Raw genomic sequence first — 13,087 nt, 5'->3', positions numbered from 1 at the left:
TTTACATATACTTTATGTCATATATATATATATATATAACACAAGTTGGTGCATTCCCTCTCACATTCCAGTAACCACGGGACCCCTTTGATTCAACGTCACTCTTATCTCTCTAATTAATCCATGATATACGTAATATATATTGAAATTACAGCTAAAATGCGTGTCGACGAATTGTATACATTGGCCAATAGATCCGTATATACAAATGAAACTTTGTACTTTTTGAATGATTAATTTAGGGTTCGAGCTGATGAATTTGAAGGGAAATTAAATTTTAGTATCTTTGAAAATGCTTTGTAAAATGAGTTGATTGTACTCAAATTCCTTCCTAAATATTGGCCGTTGGAGTTTTCATTTGTGGGTTTTATTGTTGCTATTCATATATACATTGGTTTTAATCTTGATGGTTTCACTCCATAAACTGAAACATTTTTTTTAAAAAAAATCTGTAACATCTATATGGATTTATTTTCTTATTTCAGATGATTAAAGATATTGGACAGTTTTGCTTGGTTGTTCTCAATAAAGCATGTTATTGCAGCTGAAACAAAAACCCCGTGTAAGATTTAAGATTTGGACAGATATTTGCCCTAAAAATCAACCTAGAGAAAAACAATTTCTTCACTTGACTAATTTCCAACTAAAAAACGCTCCTAAAAAGGAAAAAAAAGCTAATCGACCCGACCCCATCTATAATATTTTACATAGTCTAGTTAATTTCAACTGTACGTGTTTACTACGTTTAGTAATTTCTTACCAAACTTTCTGGTTGTAGAGGCTCGATCGCCGTCGTAGCTATTTCTCGCTGCGGTGTTTCTGGTGCCAACGACGTGATGGCTGCGGCCTGACTACACCCGATAACAATTTTGTGACAAGTTTCAACGAGGCAATGCCTACACGTAGGGCATGATGAGTGTGAATTCAGCCACTTATCGATACATCGGATGTGGAATCCATGTTTGCATATAGGAAGGACTCGAACACGTTCTCCGACTGCGAAATCGGACAGGCAAATGGCGCACTCCGTGTCCAACCCTGGAAATTTGAGATCACTTGTGTAGCTCATTGTAGGGAACGTTTTGAGTGCCTTTTTCTTGACACCGGTGTTAGTCAATGGAGTGCTCGAGTTGTTGTCGGAAGACGGCGAGTTTGAGCATCTGAGGGCACATCTTACGATGGAATTCAGGCCGAGGGAGCAAATTAAGGCACACAAGAGAACTGATAAAACCATGACAACATTTGCATCGATGGTGTCGTTTTCTCTAAGTTTCGATGATGATTCAGTAATATTTGGTGGGGGAGAGTAGTATAATGGGCTGAGTGATAACATTTTTCTTGAGTGGAAAGAATCTTGAATTGTGGGATTTGAAAAGTAAAAGATTGAAGTGGACATTGAAGCCTTTCGATTTTTTTGGGGTTATGGGCTTTTAATTTGATTGTTGGAGATTTTTCTTCGGAGATGGTTGCATTTTTGGGAATTTATAGGCCTAAAAGTAAAAACGGTCAATCAACATCATGAGCAATTGACTAATATATATATATATATATATATATATATATATGCAATTTTTCTATATTTCACCACATCCAATGGGTGAGTGACACCTCATTAGTGCTCACAAAAGTGTGTAAGGTAGGTGTGCAGGATATCTAAATATTATATATATATATAATTTAAATTATTGTTAAAAATTAAGAAATTAATAGGAGTTATTTTAAAAATACGAAAATGTTTAATGATGGTCTTATGAATAAATATATTTGTCATATTATCAAATTTCAATTTTAATATGTCTATCTTTGTATTATTTGAATTTTTCCCGATATGACACTGATATAGTTCTAAAGTAGCTCTGACTTGATGTAAACGTGACACTCACGTTTGAAGCCACACGCCATCGTTTCTAATGAAAAATTATTAAAATAGGCAAAAATCGAAAGATTCAAGAGTAAAACACAATTTCGATAACTTCAATTATCTAAATTAAAAAGAGACAAATACATCATATGAAAATTGAAGTGATATGTCGTCTCACATCTAGATTAAATTTTTGGGAGTTGTACATATATGAACTTGGACAATCTTTCTCTCTTGACCTATATTTTGGGGTAGAGTTAAGCTTAACTCTATGATGTTTAGCACACTTTACATATTAAAAACTTAGAAATAATTATGTTAAATGATTATTTCTCAATATTATTATAATAATCATGTTTAAATACATGGCGCAATATATAAGGATCACACCGAAATCAAGATAAATCTTCTGACGTAGAAAGGTATACATTAGAGAGCCGATATAAGATTCTGAAAAGACAATTAACTTCAATGGCTTCCATTTGAATTAACAATAAGAAACATGCATGTAAGTGTTTATGCACACACTCCACTTCGAAATGAAAAAGGTTGCCATGTCGGCTTTGGCTTTAAAGATTTTTTTATTTTTTTTTAATGATAACGAGCCACAAGATATTATATATAGTTACTTATGTTGTTCAAAATATATGGAAAAACAGAATAGATATGCAGTAAATTAAACATGCGTGTTGTTCACAGTAGAGTATGACTAATGTATAAACTAGCAAATCAATATTTTGAAGAAAAAAATAGTATAGTGCTTAATTAAATCAAACCGAGGCTTGTAATATGTACATTTTCCTTAAAATAGATTCGCCCCCTCCGGTATGTACTCCGAGGATTCAGCGGACGTCTGTTTCCCAGGATACAACGGACAAACCAACAGAGTTGCAACACAAAGCACTATGCTAACGAACAAAATCAGTACCTGAACTCTATCAGTGAGTTAAGCAGAAGCAGAACAAGCAGAAGTACTATAGCAAAACGAGCAGCAGTACTGTTGCAGAAATAGTAGCGGAACAAAAGTACTGTAGCAGAGAAGAAGTACTGTAACAGAACAGAACCACTGTAGCATAGCAAAAGCACCAACAGTTGGGGAGATGAAGCAACAACAGTTATGCCATGCGAAAAGTCTCAAGGGTATGTGAAAGGTCTCAACTGAAAAATAAAATAACAAAAGATGACATAGACTGCTAGGCAATTTTCGCCTTGATCGGTCCGAGTCAAGACTTTTTTCCACTGCAAATCGGGCTCATGATTTGCACTCTTCTGTGCTTGTGTGCGCGAGAGAGAGCATCTTGACCAATCATAGTTACACCTCCATAAAATGTAACACAATATGAACTTATCTATACTATTTCATTTTTCGAATATGGGACAAACCCACCTTTCAAAATTTCCATTCACTCACATGGAAAGCCCATAAGCCTAAAAGTCCACCTTTAATCCAACTACTTATATCTTATCTCCTGATTAAACTGGATGGGAAATGGTCCCCCAGGTGATCAAAGGTTTTTGTCTATTCTTACAAAGGGGATGAGTACTCGAGTGGCCTTTTAAGATCATGTAAATAATTTAATTACGTGCCGTTGCTTTACAAAGTTTAATTTTATAAGTCTAAGCTAATTGGGGCTTGATTAATTTTCATTAATCAGTTGGTCTTCAACCGTTAATCACAAACTCCCTAAGCTGTCATCACATGTACACTATATATGCTTAATATCTAATTATAGACTTTGAACAACTTGTGAAGCAAGTTGCTCTCTATAATTGATTTTTATACGTCTTTGATTAATGATTTTATAATGCTTATACCTTTATCAAAACAGTGCGATCCCGATCATGACTCAACCGGTCGATCCCGATCTGGCGGCTTAAGTCAGCGAACCCGAATCCGACTATATATATACTTGCAAAAAATCAGGTCTAATTAGTTGAAGCTCAGTTGAAGTTTCTAATACATTTTACAAATTCTAATTATATATATATATATATATATATATATATATATATATATATATATATATATATATATATATATATATATATATATATATATATTTGTATTAAGAATATAAACGCAGTCAAAATTATTTATAGAAAATTGTAAGTGGGAATTTGGGTGGTCCGGACCTTATCCAACATTTTTGTGGGTTAATTGGAATGCACATACTAACGATACTCAACAAGTAAATGAAGTCCTAGTAACGATTATGGGTTCAAATACTTGAATAAATGAAAGCATGCACGACGACGTTTGCTATTCTCAAAGTCAAAAAGATTTTGTTTATGTAATCAGTCACTAAAAGTTCACTAGCCACTTGCTAATCGTCATTTGCACTAAATTATCATTATCTTTGGAATAATATGAAGGGCCAGAAATTTGGAATAAATAATTTTTCCCCACCACTTCATGGAAGTCTAGGGATCTCTAGATTATAAATGGCGGATTTTATATATATGTATATATTATTTCATAAGGGGATTAATGTATGGAAATTATCCCTGATTTGGTATGTGTGTGCATGAATGCAAATCATACCTTAAAATATCGTGGCTGTTAAAATAATTATGGTGCATGAATATTATAAGTAGATGCATACATTATTATACGAAGGCCTTGAAAATAAGTTGGCGTTGAGTATAAAAATTGGGCAATTTGCCTCATATTTTGTTGCACATGGGGTGAGCCCCTAAAGCATCAAATCTTGTGAGCAACTAGCTTCTATATATAAGTCGTCTTTAATCACGTGAGACGGTATCACTTTTTATTCGTGAGAGGAGTTAACCATATACGTATTTAAAATAAAAATAGTATTATATTTTTAATATAAAAGTAATGTTTTTTATGAGTGATTGATCAAATAGAATATATATCTCACAAAAACTGACAAGTGAGATCGTGACACATGAGTTTTCGTGTCAAAAAAATTGAGTCCCCTCAAATTTATATATACTTCCATTATTTGCCCAATTCTTTCTCGAGATTGGATAACAGGCCGGATGGTATGTATGTGTTTCGGTGGTGGTGGGACTAAAAAATATTTTGCAATTCTCAGTGCCCATCAACACAAAAACAACTTAATCTTGCTGATGGATATTCCACGAATTCTTCAACTTTTTGTGTCGATTCAAGATCAATATTACGTTGAATAATAATACCATCTTTTTCAAAAGTAGAATTATATTTAAAACGTGAAATTTGCAGTCCTGCACTTACAAGTTAATATTAATAATCATTATCAATTTAACAAGATATTATAAACAAAACCTTCTCATGAATATGATGGTACGTACGTAGACCACGTGAGACAGGTTTAATTGGATGATAAAATTGGCAAATGCATTTTGATATTTTATCTTGCATTTTTTTCCGATTTTATTCATGTTATCATTATCAATTTAGCAATATATAATTGTATATTACATAACCACGAGGATAATGACGCTTAAGATTCATGATTACATGAAAATTCAATTCGTGGATATGCATGTATGTAATACGTTCACAGGATCGACGGGAAAAATTAGAAGGGTGACAGACAGCAATGGACGAGTTGCTATCTCAGGCTATACAATTACTGTCATTCAAACCGCGGTGAATAGTTTACACCTTGTAAATTTATGGAATTTTTTCTGATATATTATGTATTCGTCGTGACATTCTATCTAGTTTGAAGCTTCCTTATTCGAACTTATATGTTGGGATTTTGTCTTAAACAAAATTGGATTAAAAGTTTGAAAGAAGTCGACCGCAGACTTGTAGTTTTAATTTTGTTTAAATAGAAAATGGCAATGATGCCTTAGGCTTCCATTGATTGAGTCGGCCTATTTTGTTCAGAAATATGACCAAATTTATGGCCCCAAACACTGAAATTTTTGAGGATAAATATTCTCAAAGGTCAGTCCATTAAAAAACGGTAACCTCAAATCCGTAAATATATGTAAGCCCAACCGTGCATTGGCAAGTTGTGTTATTTTTTACAACCAAAGAAAAACAGTACTCCAGAACATTATTCGTACAGGTTCGTGTGTTGCAGACATAATAAATTCAAATCTACTGATTCTTAATTTTTGGAGCGGCCAATTAATTATTATATATATTTTTTTATTATTTTAATAGATCATGGAGTAAATTGATTTAAATATTGGCTTGGGTTTTCGATTAAAAAATCATATTACGAATCAATTTTGTAATACGGATATTTAAATCATGAAAAAATATTACTTTTTCCACAAAACGTATTACTGTTCGTGATAATGAAAGATCAAGTCGATTCGTGTCACGTATATAAATATGTGATGAATGTCTAATAATAGACATACTCAAAAAGAAATGAAATGACAATGCAACTTATATTTGTTAGACGTTAGTAGAAAAATATTTATTATAATTATTATTCGCCCAAGAAAGATAAGAAGATATCATTAAGATTAAACAAATATTTTGAAATAGAATGCTCCAAAAAAAAACACACGTGGAGATTTTTTTTTTTAAAAAAAGAGTAAACTTAAAATTATGATAAAATTGCAAATTGTGAGTTTGTCCGAAAAAAACAAAAAACTTCCTTGACAATAATAACATTATTAATTTTTGCCGAAGAGAAAAACAACATTACCATTATCAAAAAAAGAAAAAGAAAAAGAAAAAGAAACAACATATCATCACGCATGGTTTTGGGTTGTTTTGCTCGGGCTCAAAGAACTGAGTTAGGGCCCACCTAAGCTCCTCGGTGGCCCACATTCAAAATCGTGTGACACGATGGATATATACATCAATTCTGTCAAGAAAACAAATCAATGTAAATTTTATTTTTTTATATATATAAAAAATAAAGGAAAATATAGGAAAAAAAAATCTATTCAAACATAATTGTAGTAAAAAAATCGAAATAAACCATTCCTATATTTTTAAGCGACCATAGTCAGTTAGTCAATACGACTGAAACCAACGTTCCCAATGAAATATAAGGCATAAATAAATTGAAATATATATAGAACTGTTTTTGAGTTAATTATATTTGCTTTGATACAAATAATATATGTTTGTGCTTTGAATATTAATTATGATAATGATGTTAGGCTAATGCAGTACGTAATCAAGTTAAATACTATCTTTTTGGTGGAAAAATTAAGAAACAAACTTTAATCATCATGTACGTATCATTTAACACTTTTTGGCATGAAACAGGGAGCAGATTAAGGGAATTCATTATTACACAAAATAACCATACAATATTGGCTTATATTAATAATATAATAATAATAATATATAAGCAAATTAAACGCGACGCGAGGCCCGAGTGGTCCATTTCATATATATATACATATATATATAGATCGGATAGAAGAAGCCAAAAGAAGCAGTCCAGATGCTTAGAACTTGAAAGAGTAGTATATTAGCTCATCTTGACTTTTATTTGTGGCGTTTGCTCTAACGCTAGCTAATTAACAATCCCACTACTCTAAGAATTTGATGGGGATGGCTTTAATTTCAAATCTATATCCTAGGCTTTTTTTTATTTGCATGCCATATCCTCAATTTCATAGTTAATGGAGGAGATTGATATACTTAGGTCTCGGCCTCGAGTTTGAAACTCATCGGTGCGTGTTGACTAGATGATGTTAAAAACCAAACAGTTTTCCATGTTTTTTTGTGAAGATATGTGTGTTTGTGTGAAAGCAAAAACTTGTGTGAGACGGTTTCACGGTTCGTATTTGTGAGACGAGTATTTGGGTCATCCACGAAAAAAGTATTACTTTTTATGTTAAAAGTATTATTTTTTATTGTGAAAATAGGTAGGGTTGGCCTGTCTCACAGATTAAGATCCGTGAGACGTTCTCATGTGTGAAACAAAACTTTTTAAAATTTTTCTTGAAAGTTCTTGAACCATCTAAAGTATGCTTTAGATTATCAGTTTTGACAATATTTTGTGTTTCGCTTTATATATATATATATATATATATATATATATATATATATATATATATATATATCACGAGTTATTAGAACCCTCCCCAAAAAAATAATAATAATAATTGGATCTTGACTAAGGCTTTTGTGGGACTGATTGATTTTTATTTTTATTTTTGGAGAAAACGATTGCATCCACAAATTCATATATATGCACGTTCCTTTTTTACTTTATTATCAATCAGCTCCCTGAAATTTCATTTTCGGTTCTATTTGAGAGGGACCAACTTCTCCTCCTGCATATTATAACGACCAATAATTTTTCGTCAGATGGACTCACGTATTTGTTTTCATGAATTGAGTCGATCATATTCATGTTTATAATAGAAAGTAATATTTTTTTGCATGAAAAATATTTTTCCTCATTAATGGTTTAAATAAAATATATGGCTCACGAAATTGACCTGTGAAACCGTCTGATATGAGTTTTTGTGCATAATGATAGCCTTTTACATTATTTGCTTCTTCTTTTTTTCCAATTTGTATGCTCGATACTACGTATTTGTTTATTGAAAACCATAATTAATTTAAATTAAATGAAGTTTAATGTTTGTATAAATTCTTTACTTGAATTGAAATCATAATTAGATAATGTTTACATAAACACCACAGTTTTCGATTTAAATTGTTGTTTTAGTAATAAGAGTGTCTCGTTAACAAAGTACTAGCCTCGCGTGCACGTGTAACGTACATGTCCAGTCGATTTTTTTCTATTAATATCATAAATAATTTTATTTTTTTAAAAAAATTCACATCTAGAAATATATATTTTCTTATCAACTATCTATCTCTGTGTAATAGCTATCTTTACTTTGCGGAATCCATAATTGTTAATTATGGCATGATTATGGGGACAACAGATAAAACTATAATAAAATCTTATCAAATTTTAAGGTTTACTATTTTTATTTGCACAAATGAAATAGCTTTCGACCAAAATCTCAATTACTAAAAAATTAACAATTGCATAGTCTCTAAAATCTGATCTACTGAAGAATAAATAACTTTTTGTATTTTTGGTATAGCTTATTTAGAAATCTAAAAATATCATATATTCATTTAATTTCATATTCCACAATTTTCTTTCTGTGACATTTTCTCTCGTATCAAATTTTTTTCCTTTAAAAATCTATTTTTTCTCCATACTGGCGTCCAAAAATTGGGGAAAAAACATTAATTTCACAAAATTGACCATGCGCAAACGCAAAATAGTATTACCATCATTAAATAAACAATATATTGCGACCATTAATATTATTTCTTTATTGATTTAGAGCTGTCACATGATAGAAATCATTGTACATAAATCTCAAGATTGACCAAAGCACACATCCCATCCCATCTCGAACTTCATTTCAAAATATACATACATATATATAAGAATAACTCTAGATTGTTCTTGTCAAAAAAAAAAAAAAACTCTAGATTGTTTATATTTTCTTGATTTGAATAATATTTTTTATAAGAGCTCACACAAAAGTAATAAACGACAATAACAATACATTTTAAATCATTAAAATTTACGTTTCGATTGCGATTATATATATATATATATATATATATATATATATATATATATATATATATATATATATATATTTATCCCTAATTAGTATTCTAATTTTTCGATTAAAATCTCAGAATATATGATATTCCTGATATAATTGAAATGGATTGCTGTGATATATGTTCAATATATTAAGATTAAAAAAATATCATATACATAAACTGATACGTAACAAATAAAAAATATCCAAAATTTAAACAAAGAAAACGATGATTTTCTTTATCTATGTATCATTAGTGAGTTGTTATCATCAATACCACGATAAAGCTATAATTACAGTAATTATTACAAACAAACCCCCACAGAAAACAATACCGATCAGACATAAACATTTCAACAAAGAGAATAAATTAGTTTAAGGAGTAATTTCACGATGAAAAATGAATCTAATATTGAACGGAATGATTGAAGCTTTTGATGGACCATCGATATCTCCAACAGGTATAATACAATGGAGTAGAAAACATATGCTAACTATGGAAAATTAGATCAAGAATTGAAACCCAAAGAAAAAAAGGCAAAAAATAGTGGGATATTTTCAAGATGAAACATGTACATACGTATAGATACATTCTTCCACTAATTGCTCTTTTTCTTGGCTCCATATTACCAAAAAAGATCACCTTTTTCCTCATGCAAGTTCTTCAAGGATATCTCCAATTTTGTAAGCCAAGATCGTTGTGTTTTCTTGATGGACCCGAAGCAGGAATCCATCTTTTGGGCATGAAGTTCAAGAAATGACCTGAATTCTCAGATTTCGGTCTAAATTTGAAGGTACTTATCGGTCTGGAGCATTCGCAATTGCTAGAAAACATGACCAAAAGTAAAGCTGTAAGAAGTAGCAGTCTGCAGCAACTGTTCATTATACAGAACTATACAGCAAAATACGATCACAATACAAACGAGAAGTTTTTTTGGAAGAGCTAGATCGAAAATCGAATAATTTAGTTCAGGTGTTGTTTTTCTAGATTTTCCATAACAGATTTGAGAGAGAGAGAGAGAGAGAGAGGGGAGGGAGGAGAAAATGGAGAGGGAGAGAGGGTTTTGAGAAATGAAATGGGTCCTAATTGTCAAATTAAGATTGAAAAGAAAGGAATTGGTAAGAGCCAGAAAAAGCTTTTTGAACGAGTCTCCATAGCTGTGTAGCATGAATGAATCATATAATATGAATTAATAATTCACACACACACACACACACACACATAAGCTCAACAAAAATATTATCATCAATATAATTATGAGTATAAACTAAAAACCCGAGGAGTTCGACTTATAATGTCTTCGCAAGAACTCACAAAAATTAATAATAAGCTTCTGCATATGATAATATAATATGCACACATGTAACTAAATTTATTATTTTGTCTCGCATTATTATTATTATCAAAAGATTAATATAAAACTATGTGATTAATTATAAGCCGGTTCACCAACTTAGAAACACTAAGAGTGCATGCACTTGGGGAGACGAATATTTGAAATTCACGGATTTTGATCAGTTTTATTGTTTATAATGAAACAATATAATAAATATTAAATTCATATTTTACTCATTTACACTTAAAAAATAACATATCAAATTTTGTTCAATCCATTCACATTAATTTGCTCGAGTCAATTTACCATCCAAAATGTGAAATGGACTTCCATTTAAAGAAGGGGAAAAAAATCGGCAGATAATTAATTGTTGTTACACAACTAAACGAAAGGTTGCCGATTGATAAAAGGTGACAATAACATTTAAATAAGGAAAGCGAGATAGGCAAAAATTGAATAGGGCGATCGATGTTGTTATGGTTAGGTTGGGTTGGCCCCATTCGAGATTAATAATGGACGACTAAGGTATTGTAAGGAATGAGACCCCCCCGGTTACACGATAACTTGTCCCCTTTTTCCAACACTCTTTGATTTGATACTCATTCTTTCTTGCATAGTATGTTTGTATATCTATCCATCTATACATATATATTACTATTTTCTTCACCAAATTTTTTCCCCATGTTAGGGTGATGGCCGAGCTACGAAAAATGGGTACATTGTAGATTAATATATGTCAAAAAACAATTCTTTAATAAGCACTGTCGCCGTGTGTATATGTGCAGGAGAACAGCGTACCTTTACTTGAGGAACAATCCTGATTCAGAGAACACTTCTTCGCACGGACATCCCTCGAACACCGGCTTTCTTTCGGGGAGCGATTTGAATGGTAATTTCGAAGTTGCTTTACAAATTTGGACCGAGTTTCTGGTAATGGAGTTGAGATATCACATTTTCGATGATATGTAATAATTGGACGCACCTTTTGACATTTAAAATATCCAAGATGAGGGGAAACGAGAAAGAAAATTGCATGTTAATTTCTCCAAAATAAGTGACCAAAAGTCTAAACTCCATAAACACTTCTTTGACTTTGCATGCATCGGCCAATAATTGTCTAGCTAGTAACTGATAAAACATCGTGTGTGGCGTTTCACGGAAGTTTCAACTGATTTCAGAACTAACATTTGACCAAAAATAAAAATCAAATGGATATCGCAATTTCCGCCAAGTGTTTTGACATATGGGCTCAGCTGTCACTTCTTGGAGTAGGAGAAAGATAATCTTGGACTAAAATCTGACTCCGAATTTGATAACCTTTCGGGATAATATTAATATATTCTTGCCGTAGATGGGCAACAGTAATACATACAGAGATAGGTGTACCACAAAACACTGTTGTCTTGTTTGCGTTGAATTTTATGCTCTATGATTGAACCTAAGAAACAGAAGACGATGTAGGGGTCACAATGTATATAATTAGGTTTTCAAGCAGTGGTGAAAGAAAATACATATAAACATGAATCCCACACAGCTACGAAAAAATTCCAGTTTTCATGCTGTACTCTTCAAAAGTCGCTTTCACGACTTACAGACTTAGATTTCTTCAGTTGGTAAAAATTGAAGGGAATTAGTTGGTGATCAAGACGTTTTTAGATACGAAACAATGATAGGTTAATAACCAATTTCATTTGATTTCGTACAAATCTGGGTCCCGTAATTTAACACTTTAATTAAGCTACAATTTCACTGGCATACTACCTTCGAAAGATAAACATTTTCAGCCTTAGTAAATTAATATTCTATTTCTTCTTCTCTCTTGTGTCAAGAGAGTCCTACAAACTATATTTCCAAACACAAATTTTTATGACATATTTTCGTAAGTCAATTTTGTGAGTCGTATGTTTATTTCATTCTTAAAGTGAGTCTCATATGAGACCGTCTCACGAATCATAATCTGTGAGACGGGTCAACCCTATCCATATTCACAATAAAAAGTAATACTCTTAGCATAAAAATTAATACTTTTTCATGGGTGACCCAAATAAGAGATCCGTCTCACAAATACGACCCGTGAGACCGTCTCACACAAGTTTTTGTCTCATTCTTAACCCCCCAAAAAAAAAAAAGTCAATAACTGAATACAATCAACGATGTAATGAAAACGGGAAAATGCATTTCCAAACACGTACCTAAGTGTTTATCATCGATATTTCGCATAATGTATATTACCTTAAACCAATGTCCGAATTAACTTTTGTCTTAAAATAGTAATTAACTTCATATATGTTTACAGAAATGTGTTAAAAAGAATTTAAGAAACTCAAGAAAATTTGTTTGAAGAGACACCACTTAGCAACTCCCATTA

At 31.6% G+C, this 13,087-nt stretch overlaps 1 protein-coding gene across 1 annotated transcript; it reads right to left on the bottom strand.

Annotated features, from left to right (window-relative positions):
* Positions 1 to 483: 483 nt before the first annotated feature.
* LOC140835962 (RING-H2 finger protein ATL78-like) lies at positions 484 to 1,440 on the bottom strand. Its single transcript, XM_073201375.1, has one exon. It carries the CDS (start codon positions 1,394 to 1,396, stop codon positions 746 to 748), a length of 651 nt encoding a protein of 216 aa, XP_073057476.1. The 5' UTR covers positions 1,397 to 1,440; the 3' UTR covers positions 484 to 745.
* Positions 1,441 to 13,087: the final 11,647 nt, after the last annotated feature.

The sequence above is a fragment of the Primulina eburnea genome, chromosome 7 (assembly GCF_022965805.1).
Source record: "Primulina eburnea isolate SZY01 chromosome 7, ASM2296580v1, whole genome shotgun sequence".
Classification (NCBI taxonomy): Eukaryota; Viridiplantae; Streptophyta; class Magnoliopsida; order Lamiales; family Gesneriaceae; genus Primulina; species Primulina eburnea.
This window is presented reverse-complemented; position numbering and strand designations above follow the sequence as displayed.

Coding starts and splice junctions, on each gene's coding strand:
- LOC140835962 (XM_073201375.1), bottom strand. CDS start 1,396: ATGTCCACTTCAATCTTTTACTTTTCAAATCCCACAATTCAAGATTCT.